The sequence below is a fragment of the Pseudorasbora parva genome, chromosome 16, assembly GCF_024679245.1.
Source record: "Pseudorasbora parva isolate DD20220531a chromosome 16, ASM2467924v1, whole genome shotgun sequence".
Classification (NCBI taxonomy): domain Eukaryota; kingdom Metazoa; phylum Chordata; class Actinopteri; order Cypriniformes; family Gobionidae; genus Pseudorasbora; species Pseudorasbora parva.
The window spans coordinates 27,517,239-27,539,481 of record NC_090187.1 but is presented as its reverse complement, the minus strand read 5'-3'; the positions used below and the strand labels follow the sequence as shown (position 1 = coordinate 27,539,481).

General features: G+C 39.7%; 1 protein-coding gene across 4 annotated transcripts in view; it reads right to left on the bottom strand.

Annotated features, from left to right (window-relative positions):
- pclob (piccolo presynaptic cytomatrix protein b) overlaps positions 1-22,243 on the bottom strand; it is a 112,497-nt gene that overhangs the window by 76,428 nt on the left and 13,826 nt on the right. For 3 of the 4 annotated variants that reach the window (XM_067420142.1, XM_067420144.1, XM_067420145.1), the window contains exons 1-11: positions 18,390-18,501; positions 14,951-15,923; positions 13,340-14,215; positions 8,048-8,938; positions 7,143-7,961; positions 6,157-7,050; positions 5,116-5,961; positions 3,043-4,485; positions 1,901-2,713; positions 978-1,766; positions 61-804 (exon numbers count right to left, since the gene is read on the bottom strand). In XM_067420142.1, coding sequence (XP_067276243.1) covers positions 61-804; positions 978-1,766; positions 1,901-2,713; positions 3,043-4,485; positions 5,116-5,961; positions 6,157-7,050; positions 7,143-7,961; positions 8,048-8,938; positions 13,340-14,215; positions 14,951-15,817 — 8,982 coding nt within the window. In that variant the 5' untranslated portion in view covers positions 15,818-15,923; positions 18,390-18,501. Of the gene's footprint in view, positions 1-60; positions 805-977; positions 1,767-1,900; positions 2,714-3,042; positions 4,486-5,115; positions 5,962-6,156; positions 7,051-7,142; positions 7,962-8,047; positions 8,939-13,339; positions 14,216-14,950; positions 15,924-18,389; positions 18,502-22,243 lie in introns of those variants that run through there. The other variant, XM_067420143.1, reaches the window with a different exon arrangement.

Below are 22,243 nucleotides of genomic sequence, written 5' to 3'. Positions count from 1 at the left end.
GTTGAATATTTAAAAGAGCCTTTGAACATATATTTGTAAAAATCCATTGACATATGGTACCTCGGTTTGATGTGGTTTGGGATTGAATCCACAGAGATTACATACAAATTTCTTGCAAGAACTACAAGAGCGATAGTTCTGTGGGTCTTTCTTAAAGGGTTCTTTGCAAAGTGGACAGGTTTTTGAAATCTCATCTAGAGCATGTTGAGGTTTGGCCAGTTGAGGATCTAGGGTTTTCTCTACTGGCTTTGGTTCTTGCATGGATTTAGTAGATGGCATTGATTCTTTTTCAGGTAGTTTTTGTTTAGCATCCAGAGGAGCTACTGATCCTTTACGAGAAGTGGGTGGTGTTGGTGCAGTCTTATTTGAAGTCTGGGAAATTGTAGATCCCTTCCGAGACGTTGGTGGAGTTTTGGAGGAGGACTCATCCTGACCAGCCGAAGAGATCAGGTTAGATGCTGAGCTGAGGAAGGAGGATCCAAAACCAAAAACCTTATCAGATACAGCAGTTTGAGGAGAGGGAGACCGGGAACGAGCACCGCCGAGACCAAAGCCAAAGAAACTTGACTCTTCTTTAATCTGTTCAACTTTATGTGGTGGAGCAGACTTGGAAGGAGAAGTATCACCTTCTTTCTTGCCTGCCTCAGCTATAACACCTGACTTCTTCTCCGTAGGTGATAATGAAGTCTCTTCTTTTTGTGGAGTTGCTTGTGTAAGTACTTTGCTAGACTGTGGTTGTGGCTGACCAGGGGGAGGTCCTGTACTTCTCTGCATCTGACAGGTCAAACACAGCCACTCTTTTACCTGTAGATCATAAGAAATATTATACTCAAAGAAAGTCACATATGTATTGTATTTGTACCACCTGTGACTATATTAACTTTTAAACCTATGTCTACAAAATATGTAGACATAGATTTTTTTTTTGTCCAAAACAAAACCCTTTACATGTAATAACTGTAAAAACACAGACTTACTTTAGTTTGATGTGGATTAGGATTGAATCCACAGAGATTACAAACAATGTTCTTGCAAGAAGTGCAAGAGTCGTAGTTCTGTGGGTCCTTCTTGAGGGTCTCTTTGCAGAGTGGGCAGGTTTTTGGAGGCTCCTCTTTTAATTGAGCTTGTAGAGGTTTGGATGTTTGAACATCTAGTGGCTTTTCCTGTTCTTTTGTTGGTGTAGAGGCTGGCTTTGATTCCACTGCAGGTGGATTTAGTTTAGTGTTCTGCAGAGATACTGATCCTTTTCGAGAACTGGGGGGTGATGGTGTGGTCTTATGTGAAGTCTGGGAAACTGTAGACCCTTTACGAGATGTTGATGGAGTTTTAGAAGGTTCATCCTGGACAGCTGATGAGATTAGATTGGATGCTGAGCTAAGGAAGGATGAGCCAAATCCTAGAACTTTCCCAGAGACAGCAGACACAGTGGGCTGAGGAGATGGTGACCTTGAATGAGAACCACCGAACCTGAAGAAATCGGAATCCTGTTTAGGTGGTTCAGCTTTGGAGGGTTGATCCGATTTGGCAGGTAAGACATCACTTTTCTGCATTTGAGCTTCTGAAGTGGGTTGTTTTGTATCTACTAGATTCGGTTTGTCTTGTTTACCAGAAGCATTACGTTTCTGGTCCTCTGCTACAACACCCGGAATGCCTTGTTTTTGTGGTGATGCATTTTGAAGTAATTTAGTAGTCTGTGGTTCAGGTTGCACAACTGAATGTTTGGGAGCTCTCTGCACCTGGCAGTTCAAACACAGCCACTCATTCACCTGTAGGATGATGATAAAAGGTAACCATACAAGACTGTGAGAAATAAACACAACTATTACTTAATATTAAATAAATACATATAGTACGTACATACATGCATACATACATACAAATATGCAAAGTTTTTTCTCACCTCGGTTTGGTGTGGCATTGGGTTGAATCCACAGAGATTACACACAGTGTTCTTGCAATCAGTACAGGTGCTGTAACTTGTTGGATCCTTTATTATTTCTACATTACAAAGTGGACAATGTTTTGGAGGCTCTGATTTGTGGTCATCCTTTTTTACTACATTGTTTCCTTGAACTTTTGTAATTGTCTCTTCTGGTTTCTTGTCTTTCTTCTCTTCAACAGATTTAGCTACATGTTTAGTTGACAAATCAGCTGATCCTTTCTGAGAAGCTGGTGTTAATGTAGTCTTCACAGGAGTTTGAGAAGCTGCTGAAACCTCCTGAGTTGCAAATGGTGGTGTGGAGGATTCATCTTGTACAGCAGTGGAAATAAGATTAGAAGCTGAACTCAAGAAGGAAGAACCAAACCCAAATACCTTTCCAGAAACACTGGAAGCAGCAGGTTGGGGAGATGGTGATCTAGAGCGTCCAAAACCAAAAAAGCCACTCTCTTCTTTTGTGGATGCAGTCTTTGTTATGGCAATAGATTTTGTGGATACAGTTTCTTCCTTCTGTACTGGATGTACTGGGCCTTTGATGTCCTGCTGATGAAATGGCTTCTGTGTTGGGGGAGCTGAACTTGCATTCTTAGACCCTAGTGTTATACCTGCAGATAGATCAGTCTTTTCTTTTGCATCTGTGGAGTCAAGTGGCTTCTTCTGTGGAGGAACAGGAGCTGGTGTCATTTTCTTTAGTGGTGATACCGGTGGAGGTATTTTATGAGCCTCAGCCTGTGCTCTTTGCATTTGGCAATTCAGACATAGCCACTCCTTTTTCTGAAACAAGATTTTGTTTGAGATTGAAGAGGTTTAGGAATAAGCATCAGCATAAACACAATTAATGTGGTAAATTCATGCAAAAGACTATATAGTTAATATATTTAAAAAAATAAAGTAACAATATACACTTAAGCATATAAAGATATGTATTATAAATTAAACGTATATTAGTTTTTAACAACCTATATCACCTATATATTTAAAGTACGTAATGTGAGGTTATAAAAGCTGGTCCCCATACCCATAATGTCAAATACTACTACAGTACTTATACAAGAATAATGCCAATAATTTGTTTTTAATGTTCTAGGTAAAAGACTGCTTACCTTTGTCTCGTGAGGCATGGGGTTAAAGCCACATAGATTGCACACAGTGTTTTTGCACTCGGTACAGGTATCATAATTGAGAGGCTCCTTCTGCAAATCAACCTTACAGAGAGGGCAGGCTTTGGGAAGTGATTTGGTAGACTCTGTACTTGTTTCTGGTACAGCTGTATCTTTTAAAACTGATACATTTGTTGACTGTTTCAAACTGACCGTAGATTTCTTATCATCTGTTTTCTGCTCTTCTATATTTTCAGGATGCACTTTTTTGTCACCTAAAGGATGAATTTTAGGAGAGGAATCAGATACTTTTTGTGAAGTGGGAGGTGTGCTGGTCTTAAGAGATGTCACAGAAACTTCAGAGCCCTTTCGTGAGGAAGGTGGAGTGGTGATCTTGTCAGAAGCTTGGGAAACTGATGAGCCTTTACGAGAAGAAGGTGGTGTTGTAGTCTTAGCAGATAGCTGGGAAGCTGTGGAACCTTTGCGAGAAGTGGGCGGTGTTGTGGAAGGCTCGTCTAGAGCTGATGAGATCAGATTACTTGCTGAGCTCAAGAAGGAGGAACCAAATCCTAGAACCTTCCCAGAGACAGCAGATGCTGCAGGTAAAGGAGACTGAGATCTACCTCTAGATTCTTCAGAGATTTCAGAGGACACTGGCACAGCTCTATCTTCCATCTTTCCTTGTTCTTGTTGCTGTGGTGTATCTCTTTTAGTGGTTTCTTCACCTTTCTCTGCAACTTTATTTTTTGTTTCATCTGTATTGTCAATGATTTTAGAGTTTTCAACAGCTTCAGGCACCTTTCGTGAGGTTGGAGGAGGCATTTTATTAGATGTCTGTGAAACTGCAGAACCCTTGCGAGAGGAAGGTGGGGTGGTATTATCCTTATTGGAGATTTGAGAAACTGCAGAACCTTTTCGAGAGGTCGGTGGTGTCTTATCGGAGATTTGAGAAGCCATTGAAGCCTTGCGAGAACTAGATGGTGATGTGAAGGAGTCATCTTGAACAGCTGTTGATATTAAATTAGATGCTGAGTTTAAGAAGGAGGAACCAAATCCTAGAACCTTGCCTGAGACAGCAGATGCAGCAGGCTGAGGAGAAGGTGATCGAGATCTAGCTCCACCAAAACCAAATCCAAAGAGTCCAGGTTTGTCTTTTTGTGGATCTATGTTTTGAGAATCTGAATTTGGAACTTCTGCAATATGCTGTTGCTTTCTTTTTGTTTCTTGGGTAAGTTGTTCGGTTTCTTTTGAAGTTTGCTTATTGTCTTGTTTCCCTGCTAATTCTGGTTTCTTATCCTTTTGAACTGTATCTGCTGTAGGATGTGGCTTCTTCTGTGAAGCATCTGGAGTGGGAGTTTTAACTTGTGCTAATTCCTTAGCATGTGACTGCGCAGGAGGAGGTTCAGGTGCTTTCTGCATTTGGCACGCCAAACAAAGCCACATCACCTGTAGTTTGTAAAGAATAATGTATTTATAATTTTGCAGCTTAAATTTGCATTGTGTATATTCAGAAAGATAAATAGCTTAACAGATTCCATTGGACTAAATCACACTGCATTTTAACTTGCAATGATCCAAGGCAGCTCAAATGATTAAAATTACAGAAGAGGTGAGCATTACAAGCTCTCCTGTTAACATTAAACTGTTATATGTAAATAAGCTTTTCAATTTGCATCATGATGCCACTATTATCATGAAAGAGATTTTCATTAAAGTCAGTATGAACTAAAGATTGACACTATTTATTCTCTGAATGCATGTCACTGGTCTTATTGTTAAACATTTATTTATGCATTTATTTTTATTAGACTTTGTATCCTTTAATCTAAATGTCTTAACTTGCTCTTTTCTCTGCTGACACATGCAACACCGCCCTGCATTTCAGATTTGCATCCCATCTGGTATGCAACACTCACTTTGCTGTTCCACTCAACAACAGTGGTGTCCCTCCTCATGTTTTGTCTTGTTTAATAGCAGTTTCAGAAAGTTGTTAGCAACCTCCGTATTATACTGACTTTAACAAACCAAAATTTAACAAAAAAGTTTTCTTTCAAAACAACAGTAGCACTTTCTCACCTCATTTTGATGGGGCATGGGGTTGAATCCACACAAGTTGCATACAATATTTTTGCATTCAGTACAGCTGTTGCATTGGTCTTTCTTGAGCTCCACCTTGCAAAGTGGGCAGGCCTTGGGAAGAGGCTTGGATAAATCCTTTGGTGTCTCTGATTTATCCTTGGCTGACTCCTTAGCTTGTGGAAGTAATGCTGCCTGCTCCTCTTGTTTCTGTCCAATCGAATGTTTAGTATCTTTATTATATTGAGCTTTCGGAGAACCTTGCATGGTCTCAGAACCTTTTCGTGAGCTGTTGGACAATGCCTGCGACATTGTAGACCCTTTACGGGGGCTGGGAGGAGGTGTGGTTTCTGAAACTGATGAACCTTTGCGGGAGGTTGGTGGTGTTGTGGAAGGTTCATCTTGAACAGCTGATGATATCAGATTAGAGGCTGTGCTAAGGAAGGATGAACCAAAGCCTAAAACTTTCCCAGGCACAGCAGAAGCAGAAGGTTGAGGTGAAGGAGACCTGGATCGTGCCCCACCAAAGCCAAAACTAAAAAATCCTGATTCCTCTTGATGAGGCTGAGCCTTTGGTGGTAGTTTAGTTTGTTTTTCTTGAGGTTTGTCCAATTTCATCTGCTGTGAAGTTTTAGGTTGATTAAGCTGCTCTGGTAAAACATCAGTGGGCTTCTTTCCCTCAACCACAGCAGCTTTCTCTGCAATTTGTTTCTGCATTAATTTTGGAACATCTTGCTGCTCCATCTTTGGCACTGGAACTACTTTCTTAGCTTGATCTTGAGGCTCTGCATTGGAAGGCATTGATGCCCGCTGCACTTGACAGGTCAAGCAGAGCCACTCCTTTGCCTGCCAACAAATGAGAGGTTGAGAAACCCCAGACAAAAGGATTTTCACAAAGGCTTCTTTAAACTAAGGTTAAGAAATACAGATTTGATAATACAAAAAATGTACATAACAATATTGGTGAACTAGCTGTGGAATGACAACATTATCAAAGGTATTTTCTAGTAAAGTTAAATACAGTAGAAACCACAATCTTACCTCGGTTTGATGAGGCATGGGATTAAACCCACAAAGTGTACATACAATGCTCTTGCATTCAGTGCAGGTGTTGAAATTAGGAGGATGTTTCTTGAGCTCAACTTTACAAAGTGGGCATTCTTTAGGATGAGACTGAGATGTCTTATCAGCTATTTGAAGCTTTGATGTAGGTGTAGATGATGCTTTGAAAAGTTGAGGCTGCAGTGGCATCTTGTCTTCCAATTGCTTTTGAGAAAGAGGTTTACTTTCCCCAACCAGCATTTTAGTTTGGTCCTGGGATGCTGTAGATTCCTTGCGAGATGTAGCCGTTGCTGCAACAGCAGATGTGGCTTTGAGAGATGTCTGTGAAACTGATGAAGCCTTACGAGAGGTAGGGGGCGTGGACTTCACAGATGTCTGGGAAACTGTTGAACCTTTACGAGGTGTTGGTGGTGTTGTGGAGGATTCATCCTTAACAACTGATGATATGAGATTAGAGGCTGAGCTGAGGAAGGAGGAACCAAAGCCTAGAGCCTTCTCGGGTTGAGGAGAAGGAGATCGAGATCGAGCACCACTAAAACCAAAGCCAAAGAAACCTGTATCTTCTTTAGAGGAATCTGATTTTGTTGTAGTTTCGGATTTGGCTAAAGAGATGCCGTCTTTTATCTGTTGAGATTTTAGAGTTTCTTTCTGTGCAGGGTGTTTTTCCTTTGTGGGATTTTGTGTTGTTGACATTGTGATGGGTTTGCCAAGGGCGGTTTTTGACTGGTCTTCAGTTCTGCTGTCTACAGGAGGAGGCTGATGTGGAGCTGTTTTGTCGTGTTTCGAGTAAGCATTAGCCTGTATCTGGGGATTTAGAGTTGAAGGTTCAGGTGTTCTCTTTATATGACAAGCCAAACAAAGCCATTCCTTCACCTGCATGACCAAAATCATAACCACAAATAAACATTATTGTTCTTCAATAAAATAAATATGACCAAAAGAGTAAAATAGATAATTTATCTTACCTCCTTTTGAAGAGGCATGGGGTTAAATCCACAACGATTACACACAACGTTTTTGCAATCAGTGCAGGTGCTGAAGTTAGGAGGATCAGTGGTAATATCTGCCTTGCAAAGTGGACATAATTTGGGGAGAGGCAGGGGAGTTTTGTCAACTTTTGCAGATTGTTCTGTTTTTGCTTTCACAGAAGATTTGCTGGCTAGATGAGGTGACTCAGATAGCTTTGTGTCTTCTTTTTGTGCAGTAGGTTGTTTTATATCCCCTGTGTTTGTGGTCGGTGGAACAGCAGGGCTCTTCCGAGACGTGGGTGGTGTTGAGCTCTGGGAAACTGTTGAAGCTTTGCGGGAGGTTGGTGGTGTTGCAGATGTCTCATCTTGCACAGCTGAAGATATTAAATTAGATGCTGAGCTGAGAAATGAAGAGCCAAAGCCAAGAACTTTCCCAGGAACAGCAGACACAGCAGGCTGAGGAGATGGAGATCTTGACCTAATACTACCAAAACCAAAAAATCCAGATTCTTCCTTGGCTGTTTTGGCAGGGACTTTGGATTTGGCTTCATTTTCTTGCTGCTGGGCATTTTGGATGGGCAGAGTACCATTCTGAGCCTTGCTTTGCTGGTCCTGTAATTTTGGAGGAGGATCAATTTTATTGCCTAACTTCTCCAAATCAGAAGCACCTTTCTTTTGGATTGAGGGTGAAGCCAGTGGTTGAGTAACATGGCTTTTGTTGGGCTGCTCTGCGGTCTTCAACTTTGAAGGTCCTTGGGTCTCCATTCCTTTGAGAGCTCTTTGTGTCTGACAGTTTAGACAAAGCCACTCTTTCAACTGAAACAATAAGACACAATGGTTAACTCATAAACATAATCATCATTCAAAAATTTTAAAAGTATTAAAAGCCAACATAATGTTACCTCTGTTTGATGGGGTGTTGGGTTGAATCCACAGAGATTACACACAGTGTTTTTGCACTCAGTACAGGTTCTGTAGTTGTCAAGGTCCATATTGATTTCTACCTTGCAGAGAGGGCAGGATTTGGGAGGGGGTTGAGGGCCTTTGAGTGCTTTTGGCATATGTGAAGAAGGTTCAGATTTTGTAGATATTGGTGCTTTGTTCTTTTGGTCAGCAGTTGGCTCTATCTTTTTCTCTTCTTTCTGACCAACTGATTGATTAGCCTTTCCTGTAGACACTGATACGGTAGTACCTTGTGATGCTGTGGAGCCTTTGAAAGAAGTTGTTGGAGTAGTGGTCTTGGAAGAAGTTTGAGAGATTGAAGATGCTTGTGGATTAGTTGGTGGCGTTGCAGAAGGTTGATCTTGTACCGCTGATGAAATACGATTAGATGCTGAGCTCAGGAAGGAGGACCCAAATCCTAGGACCTTACCAGACATGCTGGAAACAGCGGGCTGAGGGGATGGTGATCGTGACCGGGCTCCACCAAAGCCTAAGCCAAAAAATCCTGATTGTTCTTGCTCAGTCTCAGCCTTTGGTGCTGCTTTAGGCACCGGAGAAGAGGGGGCATTTTTTGCTGTTGGCTTCGGTAAAGGCTTAGGCGAGGGAGCTTGCTTTGCTACTGCGGCACTAGCCTGTTGTTCATGTATCTCCTTTTTCTGAGCAGCAGGTTGATTGGCAGGACTAGCCTTTGTTGGCAGAGCCGTGAGCTGTTTCTCTAAAGGACCAAGTGTAGAATCCATCTTTTGAGATTTGCTGGGCTGTGTTTGGAACTTTACAGTGGGTTGTTCTGGAGGCTCTATTCCTTTCAGCGCCCTCTGTGTCTGGCAGTTTAAGCAAAGCCACTCTTTTCCCTGCAAATACATTACAATTGTTATGATTGTTGCAATTATTCATATAATAATCATTATTATTTAATTTCTTCACATTGTTTCTTCTTCAATATTAATAAAGAATAATACAACATATACTTCTGCAGAAATGTGTCCACAAGCAGATATAACATTACTACTTGTAGATGTTAATGTTTTTATTTATTTATTTATTTATTTATTTTTTAAGAAACACTCAGGGGCTCAAACATTGGGATATATTCTCTCTCTCTCATTTGAATATATTCATATCAGAGTAGCCCTTACAACTCTTACGCTCCCTAAAGTTTCATGACCTTAGGATACTCCTACACATCATAGACAACTGTAAAGTATGCTGAAAAAGCATATTCTGCTTGAGGCCTACATGGCTAGTTTTATAAATGCATTAACAGTAAGCTAGAAGGTGAAACCTCTGTATGTTCATCTCAGGCTTGCCTTAAGACACATGTAAATGTTTTATTATTCTGAAAATGCATGTTTTTGATGTCTACAGTGCAGTTGCTCTGATTTAAAACATTCTTTCCAGTAAACTAGAATGCTGAAACAAATATTTTTATTTCAAAGCAGTCCTCAGAAGATCCCCAAAGTCCCATTAGGCTACCATGAAAATCATTTTAAATATTTAGTGAATGGGCTCTTTTGTGTTACATATTACATAAACAGTGATTACTAAAACAATTAAAGAGATAATTATAATTTTCATAAGTTTACAGTATATATATGTACATATACTGAGCACACACAATATTAAAAGTAAAATATTACAGAAAGATTTAAAATTGGCATTGGTGCCAGTAGGTAGTGACAGTGTTGTGTGATGTTGGGAAAATACAAATGAGTGTGCGCTGATGTTAAAATGTGTATTAATATTTAAACTTTTCTTTTTTTACACAATGGATCTCTCGGGGTTAAATGAATTCCCCTCCATATTGCACTATTTGTACTGCATGCACACTTTAAGCACACACACACAGATCACCCTGAAGCCTACATTTAATCTCTGGAGAAAGCCAGTACCACACTTTTTTTAGGCATAAGGTAACTAAATCATTTAGATATTTTTTGCATTGGATAAAAATATACAAAGATGTGCTGCATTTGCTAATCCTCCACACTTAAGGCAATTCCAAGGTTTGAATGTTTCATGATAAAACACCAACCACACAGTTGTGGCCATGAATGAAGGTGACCTTTTTATTGAAGAGATATTTTTGTAACTATTATTTCATTTCAACAACCTGTGCTTGACACTGAGCGCAACCAAGCAACAGATGCCACTTTATTCTACACCTCATCTCTGTGTTTTTGAACTCTCTTGAAAAAGTATTGTTATCTCTGATGTTATCTCTTAAGACTGCCCGATGATCATATTTTCATCACACAGCTGGTCCATGTGACCTAATAGCCTTGGAGTCTCCTTGCCAAGCTGCACATAAAGTCTGAATGTTTAATTACAGAGTCAATACTCTTTTGTGCTCAACACATCTTTAAAAGATGGCCATTCCAGCCTTGTATGCTCAGGACTTCCAGATTATGACAATAGAAGTGGTAAGGGCTCTCTAGGGGACATACATCATTACAGCAAATTCACTTAGACTAAGCACATAACACATCCCAGGCCTTGCCTATATTTTTCCCTTAATATAAAACCTGATTACCAAATGTATAAAAGTTAGTCTGTGTTTTGTAAAATCTATTGCAAACTTAAACATTCTTTCTGCTACAAACTGACATGTATGATATGTGTAAAAAATACATTTTGTACCTTAAAGGGATAGTTCACCCAAAAATAAAAATTCAATGTTTAACTTCTTACCCCCAGTGCATCCAACATGTAGGTGTCTTTGTTTCTGCAGTAGAACACAAATTACGATTTTTAACTCCAACTGTTGCTGTGTGCCAGTCATTTAATGCATGTGAATGGGTAACTATTCTATGAGAGCAAAAAAAAAAAAACATGCTTAAACAACATGCACAAAAAACCCTGTGGCTCATGATGGCACATTGCTGTCTTAAAACACAAAATGATCAGTTATATCCAACAGCCTGGAATAAGCTTCACTTCCGGTAAGGAAGATCAATCTACATGCTCTGGCATCATGTACGAGATTCACTGTTGGCGTAAACTACGCCAGATCGTGTAAACCGGAAGTGATGTCGTTACACATACACGCCAGAGCGTGCATATTGACCTTCATTACTGGAAGTGAAGCGCCATGCAGGCTTTTGGATATAGCGTTCTATTTGAGGTAAAAAATTATTTAAATACGGCTACATTTCTCACACAAACTGAGTCTTAAGATATCAATGTGCCATCATGAGCCACAGGGCTCTTTGTGCATGTTGTCTAAACATGTTTTTTTGCTCTCACAGAATTGTTACCCATTCACATGCATAATATGACTGGCACACAGGAACGGATGGAGAAAAAAAACATTTTGTGTTCTACTGAAGAAACAAAGACACCTACATGTTGGATGCACTGGGGGTAAGCAGATAAACATCACATTTAAATTTTTGGGTGAACTATCCCTTTAAAAAACCTTATTAATACTCAGTGTGACATGCCTTAAGATATACCTTAAACCTACAGTTGTAACAAAAATTATATGAACCGCTTACATAATCTGTGATAATGTGAATAATTTTAACAAAATATAAGATTATACAAAATGCATGTTATTTTTGATTTATATATATATATATCCTCCAGTACCCAAAAATTCTTCAGATTTGCAGGACCTGGAGAATTTTTCTGAAGAACACCGGAGAGTGATACTGCCGAGGACATACAAGGGAACCATTAGAAAACAAAATGGTTCATAAACTTTTGAATAGAATAATTTTAATAAAATGGTTGTCTTGTGGACTATATGTAAACTTTTTAAAATGTGAAATATCTCATTCAGGACAGTACTAAATAAAAAAATTAAAAAAACATGCATGCCGTTCTCTCTTATTTTGTTAGAATTATTCACACACAGATTCTGCAAGCGACTCACATACTTTTTCTTGCAACTGTGTCCTGAGAAACTGTTTGTGTCAATCTTTTATTTTATGAATTAACTAGAATTTAAAGGTGCGGAATGTTGGATTGACAGCTAGTGGTTGAAATGGCTACTGAAATGTAAAATATCCTCCTCAGACTCGATGCTCACGTGAGTTGCCAGCTTGAGGACATGCAACAGGAGTGAGCGCAATTGACAAGGAATGCCGCACTGTGAATTGATGTATCAGTGTTAAAATATGCTCTCGTTCATAAACATGTTTAGATGGATGCTGAGGCTTTTTAGTTTGGGTAGAATTTGTGATCTCTGACCTAGTTTGTTTGCTAGCTTTCATGGCTGCTACAACATGCTGTGTTTTCCACCAACTGGCAACTTGGAGTGTCGAAATACTATTGGGTAAACTGACAGTGTGCGCTTTTGCACAGACCAAAACAAAAACAGATATTCCGACACGGAGCGCACATTTCAAAGTAGAATAACTGGCTGTAGCATTTTTTTGTTTAGTTTTTTGCTGCGAAACAAGTAGGTGATTTTAGCATGTTTTATAAATATCTGCAAATACAGCTCTGGAAAAAGTAAAGAGACCACTTAACATTGATTTCTCAATGTTGAGTGGTCTCTTTTTTTTCAGAGCTGTATATAATGGTATTTGGTAAGTGAAACATTTACATACAGCACCTTTAAAAATAAAAGACATGATAGACAGTTATGTTTACAGTGAAACTGAATTCACTGAAATTCTGAAGTGAAAGGAGAATTATATATCTTATTGGATCAAAACAGACAACAATAAAGCCCATGAGATTATAATGAACCTCTTTCCCCAAGCAGACTTGACTATCTTGACAGCTTTGCTGGGTCTAGAAAGTGTCTGAAAGCAGCACACTGGGTGGAATGTTTGCATGTAAAATAGACAAGCCACTAACTGCAGTGTTTGACCCAGAAAGATCATTAAACGTCACAACACGATGCACAGAATGTCTACTTAATGGATTTGTGAATCACTCTAATGCATGACTAAAAAAGGAAGAAACAATGTGAATATGCACATTAATGTTTTCTTTTCTGCCTTAAGAGTGCAAGCAAATGCAAGCAAACTTCATTTCTGTAAGTTTAGGCAGGGAGTAGTCTGAGGTAATTGAGAATCAAGGCACATTTTGTCTCTCTCACAGCCATTTTTGGTCTGCCTTCCACAAGACTGCCTCCACACAAACCAAAGAGACTAGAAAACACATCCATCTTTTACAACAGAATCACTGGAATCACCCAGAACATGTCCTCTGAAATTGCTTGTGACATTTTCCACCCACAGTTCATTGCACAAACCATAATGTGAACCTACTGCAAGAAAAAACATTCATCTGTTTCTTACCTCCGTTTGATGAGGCACAGGATTAAATCCACACTGATTGCACACAGTGGCCTTGCATTCAGTGCAGGTACTATAGTTGGGAGGATCTCTTCTCAGGCCAACCTTGCAGAGTGGACAGGCTTTGGGAAGAAGTCTCGGGCTTTGATCTGTTTTAGTAGCCTGAGCAGGTGAGGATTCCTTCGTTGTCAATGGTTTTTGAGTGTCTTGGCTTTTATTTTGTTGCTGTTGCATCTTTCCTTCCAGTGTCTGAGATTTAGGAAGATTGGGGGATGCCTTAAAGGCCTCTGAACCTTTTCTTGAAGAAGGGGGTGTGGTGGTCTTGGCAGAAGTTTGGGAAATGGCAGAACCCTTTCGAGATGTCGGTGGGGTTGTCGAGGGCTCATCCTGGACAGCTGAAATCAAATTGGATGCTGAACTAAGGAACGAAGAACCGAAGCCTAGAACCTTCCCAGAAACAGAAGAGGCACCAGGCTGTGGAGAGGGCGAGCGGGATCGAGCGCCACCAAAACCGAAACCAAAGAAACTGGACTCTTCTTCTTTTTTAGGGGGCTCAGTCTTTACCGGTAGCTCACTTTTGGCAGGAGGAACACCTTTTGTTGTCTGCTGTGGAAGAAGTTTCTGTTGTGATGTTTGCTGCAATGGATGAGCTGCACTTGTGCTAGACTGGCTTGGCGGTCTCTGACCGTCTGTTGGTTTGGTTGGCTGGCTGGCAGATGGAGGCATCTGCTTATTATGAGGTGTGTCTTTCTTTGCGGGTTGCTGTGATGGTACGGAGACTTTGGCCTGTGGCTGGGCTTTTAGCGTAGGAGGTTCACTACTTTCTGCCCCTCCCAGAGCTCTCTGCATCTGGCAATTCAGGCAAAGCCACTCCTTAGCCTGTGTACATTGAGGATACAAATTTCTGTCATACAATTGATAGTTTTAAACTTAACAAATTTTGTAATTAACATAGAATCATGAGCTCTGCAAAGTTACAAACAGAAATATCATATAAAATAACAAAACAATAAAAAAAATATATAAAAAAAAGTCTTCTGAATTAGCATTTACTTATTCACGGTTCAATTGGTGAAACACTACATTAACTACCTTAGTGAATGGTGATAAATGTATTTAGCAACAAATATGTGTTTTTGTTCGTTTTTGTTTGTTTGTTTGTTTAACACCATCCCAGCTCCCATGGCTATTATGATGGCAAAAACCTGGTAAAATATTATAAAACTGATAAAAACCTATACAAGATATAATATTTTAAAATCTATCTTTGATTAAAAAAAAATGTCATGTAGTATGACTTTGCTAAAAAGTTATTATAAAAACAACGTCATCACTCGAATAAGACTTATTCAAGGGATTAAAACCTCATAGTCCATTAAAACATGCTTCAGATAGAATGAGGCACATAATGGTGAGCATCGCCTGATACTACAAACTAATGGAACAATCTAGAGTGGTCTATTAGATAAAATATCTTTATTATATAAAATATATTGATTATGTTCCTATTTTAATCCAAAAACAAGCACAAAAAAAAATGTAGTCATGCATTTTACATGTCACTGCTTTATTTATACTAATGCAAAACTAAACGAGTTAGGAATTTGTACTCACAGTTGCATCTGGAGGACTGAACCCGCACATGTTGCAGACCACAGATTTACATTGTGTGCAGGTGTTATGGTTGGGCGGATCCTTTGACTTAAAATTGAGTTCTGTATTTTTACAGACTGGACAGAGGGATTTCACCCCAGCTCCATCTTTCACCTGAGGCTCTACTGAAGGAGGCCATGACCCAGCTGCACCTGCTGGATGAGACCCAGGTCCTCTTGGGCTTTGTTGTTGCGGTCCAACCTTCCCAACACCTTGCTTAGGAGATCCACCCCCAACTGCTCCTTGTGGCAATCCTCCTCTGCCCACTCCCTGCTGTGGGAGACCTCTACCAGCTCCTTGCTGTACAGGACCTCCCCGTCCAGCTCCTTGAGGTTGAGATCCATTCCGTCCAGCTCCTTGAGGTTGAGATCCTCCCCGTCCAGCTCCTTGAGGTTGAGATCCTCCCCGTCCAGCTCCTTGAGGTTGAGATCCTCCCCGTCCAGCTCTTTGAGGTTGAGATCCTCCCCGTCCAGCACCTTGAGGTTGAGATCCTCCCCGTCCAGCTCCTTGAGGTTGAGATCCTCCCTGTCCAGCTCCTTGAGGTTGATATTCACCCCGTCCAGCTCCTTGAGGTTGAGATCCTCCCCGTCCAGCTCCTTGGCCTCCTCTTCCCACACCCTGCGGCTGCTGTTCACTTTTCCTCTGAGGCCCCTGTGAGGCTGGTTGGCCATTCCCCTGCTGTTGAAGATCCTTCTGCTTTGTATGTCCTGGAGGCTGCTGTTGTTGCTTTTCCTCACTTGCCTCATCCCCAAAAAGACTGAACTTGTTTACAGCAGAGGACATCGCATTTAAAGGATTCCCCCCACTCAGAAAGTTGGAGGAAAACATGTTGGCTGTGGGGAATGTTGGTGTAAGGAAGGGCTGGGATGGAGGGGCCCAGTGGAGGGTTTCTCACACCAGTTGCAATTATCCCTCACATCTACCTCCAGTGTCCCTTTGGACAATGAAAAGAGAGAAGTCACACATTATTGTTGTCTTTAATGCATACATACCTTTAATGCAAACGCGTACACACACACACACACACACACACACACACACACACACACACACACACACACACACACGTTGGTCTATGTGGTTTACAGGGACTCTCCATAGGCGTAATGGTTTTTATACTGTACAAACCGTATTTTCTATCCCCTTACACTGCCCCTGCCCCTAAACCTACCCATCACAGGAAACATTCTGCATTTTTACTTTCTCAAAAAAACATCATTTAGTATGTTTTTAAGGCCATTTGAATTATGAGGACATTTGATATGTCCTCATAAACCACATTTATAGTGTAATACCAGTGTAATACCCATGTAGTTATACAAATTTGTGTCCTCATAAACCACATAAACAGGCTCACACACACACACACACACACACACACACACACACACACACACACACACACACACATACACACACACGTTTGTTTTTTTGTGAAATGTGGGGACATTCCATAGGCGTAGTGTTTTTTTTTTTTTACTGTACAAACCATATTTTTTATCCCCCAACACTGCCTCTGCCCCTAAACCTACCCATCACAGGAAACATTCTGCATTTTTCCTTCTTCTTTTTTTTTAACTCATCCTGTATGATTTATAAGCATTTTGAAAATTGGGAAAATGGCCAATGTCCTCATATTTCACCCTCTCCTTGTAATACCTATGTCTTACCCATGTCATTATACACATTTGGGTCCTCATATTTTACCAGAATAGAAAAACATAAACACACACACATACACATAACACCATATACATGGTTACGGTAACATAGTAGTTGTTTTTAGACTCCAAAAATTAATATCAATTATTTAATATCAATAACAAATATCTCTGAAATAGTTTATGTTCTGCCAAAGACAAATTGGAGTAAAATGAGAGTGTTATTTTCAGACATGTTTAGCGAAGTCATCTTCAGCGTGAGTAAAAACCTCAATAACACAAGAGCAGTAAATAAGATAAAACAAACAAATAAACAAAAACAGTTATGAACTTTATAATACATAATCGTTAGCTGACACGTAGAGGTTGTAGATGGGATGATCAAGCTTATACAGTCACCCTGAAATCTATTCAATAGTAAATAAGAAAGGAAATAGTGGGGGACATAAGTTACCTTACTGTCCTGGTAATGTTGCATACACCATTAACTTCATATAAAACTTTTTCTTTATTTTTATTTTTTTTATCATACGATTATTACACATGCATATCCATGATCTTTGAATGACATTATGCCAGAATGCATTGAATATCTGTAACATGTTACAGGCTATACCATACAAAACATATTACAGAACTTTATTAAAATGAACTACCCTTTCGAATATGTACCAGCAATGAAACGATTTTTCGTTTACAGCATGACTGCATTCCCCCAGTGATTGACTGGATGTTTGGACGTGTCCCTTCAGCACCTTGGACAGCGTTCGACGCTCGGCTCATGCATCACGTTTCTCTGCCTTTTAGCGTGAAATACAACACGGCTCGCCATTCACAGCAGTAACTCTATGCGGACACATTCACGATGAGAAACTTTAAAGTCAGAGGGTTTTCTGTCTATACATTTATTTTCCCAAACGCACGATTGTTTTTCAGTAGAGCGCGCGCACTTCAACCACATTGACGATAACCATCAACGTTAAATAGTCACACTGCTCTTCAAACAGCCTACAAATATATATATATATATATATATATATATATATATATATATATATATATATATATATATATATATATATATATTATTATTTTGGTTCTGCTCCTTCAAAAACATCTATAGCCCGTTTACAGAAATCATCCATCGGCATATCCGGGTTTTGAAACATTCGCTGCATGTGTAAAACACAAATGGGTGTTTTGCAATATCATGTGAAAGAAAACTTAATGTTTCATTATTTAAAGTATTTGATATATTAGTTACTAAAAACTAAGTGTGTGTTCTGCATCAAAAGACCAAAAAAACTAACAAACATTGAAATAGTATATGTTTGATAACGTTAGATGATCAATCTCAGACAGTCACGATCTTGCAGTAATAACACCAATCTCGCCATATAGCATGCATTTAAACGGGAAATAAAAGAGCAAACGGTGAGAAATCGAGGGTTTCTCGCTGTCCTGATCATGCTGCATTCGCCCTTGATCAAACCCTGCAAGGATTTGATCAAGGATGGGAGGATTTCCCAGCCTCATCACTAAAACCGCTTTCTAGCACGCTGTAGCCAATACGAGCATCTAGAAGACGAAAGCATACCCAGACTGGAAGTAGCCTTCTACTCTACTACAACACACCATCATCATCATCTTTCATGAAAACTGCCACTGTGATCACGTGGAAAAAATACGAATATTTTTCATCGGAACGGAGAGCTGAAGTCGTACAAACAGCATCCTACCTGCATCGTGCCTGCATCTCTATTTATTCTCCCATCTCTGTCTCCCTAGTGCTGTTTGGTGGTCGGCTGCTCAGGATGGAGGTTACGAGGATCTGAGGGCATACCCGCTTTCACAATCACACCCTCCGCGCATGCGCCGGACATGACAGGTGATCAGCATACATCGCCTCGCGAAAATTGAACTTAAAGCGACATAATCATTCGTCTTTGACAAATCGTCCGCTAATAATCGGCTTCTATTTGTTCCGGCATCTGTAAAGGGTTAGCGTTTGCACAGATAAGAATGTTGACTGTGCAAGTGCACAGTCTACATAACAAACACCTTAAGATTACTTATTAAAACAGTTTTATTCAATACTGAACATTTGATTACATGTTTGAAAATGCCTATATTTTACGATTACGATTATATTAATAATTAATAGTACTGTCTAACATTCTAGCTGACTTGCATTTGAAATGTTAAGTTATTACAGGGAAAAGGTGGATGCTCCTACTGGATAAAAATATCTAAATAATATTTAAATAAATAAAAAAATGCAATGATGCTTCTATAGGCAACAAACATATTTATGAGCATAGTGCCAGAAAGAATAACCATTGCTTAAATGTTGCCAACAGTGTGAAAAACAACAACAAATACTACTACTACTACTACTACTACTACTACTACTACTACTACTACTAATAATAATAATAATAATAATAATAATAAAGCTTCAAATAACTCTGAACTAGATTCATGCTGCTACAAAACGCAATCTGGTTTATGTTTATTAATATAGAAGGTCAACTGCAGTCATAAACACTGAGCCTGTGGCAATGGCCTGAATCAGTTCACCTTCACATTCATTCAGTTAACACTGATAGAGTATGACAATTCCTTCACTCTCTCGGTGTATCTTTCTCTTTCTATCTATGTCCGCTTGTCATTTATCTGTGCATACTCACTCAGATGCAGCATCATTCAGTCCTCAGGTGGCGAGAGAAACCTGCTTTTCTCTATCTGCATTATAGGTTTTTGCCAGGCAGAATCTGTCCTGGGAGAATCTAATGCGCTCCACTCTAGTGCTAATGGTCAATCCATAAAAAACCATCAGTGCCGGCATGCCAGTGCCATTACCTGAGTCTTGCTGCCCCATCTCTCTTCAGAATAGAACTCTCAGCAATCATCAGACTTCAAATATTTCAGTAACATGGCCAATATAAGAGCACTACTTTCCTACTGTCTCAACTACTGGGATGCAACAACAACAAAAATGGGGGGGGGGGGGGGGGGATTTTTATTTTCTTGTTGATGTCAAAGGTTGTGTTTACTGTATTTTGACACATATTAATCTATCAGGCAAATAATGTTTCAGCTTATAAAGTTTTAATCTGTTCTTTAATGAGTAATGATGATAGGCAGCTAGCATTCAATTTGAGCTGAATTTTTAAACGTTAATCTTAAAACGGCCTGCAAATAAATCAGATAACTCAGGTCATGAGTGGCCACTTATCACATTCACACTGATAAAGGCCTGGCATGCCTTAGTAGGTGCTCATGTTTTAACTTCTAATCAAGCTAAGCCAAATTTGTACCTGGTCAAATCAAATCATTGTATTGACTCTGTATTCTATCTCAAACATTTCTCTAAAATGTCTAGTTGCTATAGTGGAATCCTGCTAATTCAGAAGCCAGCCTGAAAACCATATTGGATTGAGGTCACATAAATCAGGAGTGCTTGGCTTACAGCCCAGGTGAGTTTTATACAACAAGCATTTCATTCAAGACAGTAGACCATACCTGTCACCCTGCAATGCGCTGAACAAGAGCCGTCTAAACAATCTGCCAAGAAGCTACACCACAGATTGGATCTCTCCAGCATCTCTTTGGAGAATTAAGGCCAAAACCATAACTGCCATTTATTCCTTTCCCATTTAAATTAATTCTCATCACTTTAGAAGAAGCCCTCAATCATTCTGAGCTATGGTCAAGCAATGGTTTATGGAATAATCATACATCATCTCACTGTTTGGTGCAGAGTCAGATGCAATTAGGAGGAATGTCTATTCCAGCAAATTCAGCTTGTCAAGAAACCATATCATTAATGGATTTCACCTGGTTGCCCAAGTTTAAATAAAATTTGTAAGGATTAAATTTGTAAGGATTAAAAGGAATAGTTCACCCAGTAACCAGAGTTTAGAACTGAACTGAGAATGCATTTTAAATTACAATCGATTTGAATTTAAATTACAGTACACAAACTGGATGCAGAACTGCAATTCAAATTTAAAGGGGTGATGAATTTTGAAATCAACTTTCCCTTGAGCTTTTGATATATAAAAGGTCTTGGTAAAATACGAATATCCTGTACGTATCAGAGCTGAAAACTTTGTTAGTCAAAGAAAAGCTTGTATAGACACCAGGCCCAGAAAAGGATTGTGTGTTCATCCTGACGTCATCGACTGACGAAATACCGCATCTACAGAATAATAAGCACATTGCCCCGCACACTGAGCTGTTCGCATCACGTTGCCAGCAGCAATAAACATGCCGAAGAATATAGCCAGACATTGTGGAAGAACACAGTCGCTGCATAAGGATCCTAATATTAGGAATGTGTGATACTTCATTTATTTTTAAAGGGGTACTTCAGCGCTGGGAATATGAATCTGTATTTAAACTGGGTCATTAATGTAGTAGAAATGCGAAATTATTTTTGAATTTGGTGCTTTCTAGACTGAGAAAAGACAGAAAATGTATTTTTGTCTCATGGGGATGAAAGACTACAATTCCCCGAATGCTTCGCTGCCCTGTGAGGCCATTCCCAAAGCCACAACTACTGGATTACAGTGACTGAGTTCAGAAAGTACAATTAAATACTGAACGTGTGTTCAATATAACGACCGAGTTGCTGCGTGAGTCTCACAGCAGACTCAGATTAGGAGTCAGATTACATTTAACGTCATAAATGAGTTGATGAGCTCTCGTGATGAGAGCTGAGGTAATCGCGACCACAGTAGCGGCATACATTCACAATGCGTTTTCAGTTCATCCCTTTGGAAGCTTAACTTTCATAGAAATTATTTTGAGAAGTTAAAACACGTACATTGCTTAGCATCCGTTTAAATTAATGCCTGTAGCTGAGCTGTGCCTTAAATGTGATGTTTTCTAAGTGTGAAAACATGCGGAAATGGCTCCCTCTGCTGGCTGTAGTCTTTAGCCTCTGGGCAAACATTCCTCTCGTGACGCAAATATCGTCAATTTGCGTCACGAGAGGAATCCAGAAATAAAATGCATAAATCTCTCGTCTAAGAGGGGGGAGCACGATCATTTGAATATACTCCAGGGTTTCTACTGATACAAAGCCATATGTTAATCGCTGAAGTAATCCTTTAATAAAGTTCCAGCTCATGTGGGGAAGACATTGTACACGTGTTCGCAATCGCTTCATTTAACTGCGGAATCGTTTGTAAACAAGTCTGAGGTCGCGCTGGATTTGCAGACACAATGTTGTGCCTTCTATATTGGATCTGACAGGAATGGTGCAACACACTTATGTGAGTAAAATGTCTTTTTTATAATGTAATTGTAGTCCAGGGGCTATGTGCTTTCCAGACGGGTTACCAAAACATAAGCTCGTCGGCAGGCCGGTGAATCTCCATTAGTGAAATAATATTCCTTTCTTGATCTGGGCGCGCACACGCATGTGTGTGTGTGTGTGTTGTTAGGTCTGTGCGTGCACGGTTTGCACTGGGCCAAGTAATAGAATTACTTTTACAATTACAATTACAAAATAATAGTTTTGTCAATCGAGGGTGGATGAGAGATAAATCATTGTGTTTGTTTGATAAAGACGTTTACGAGCCCT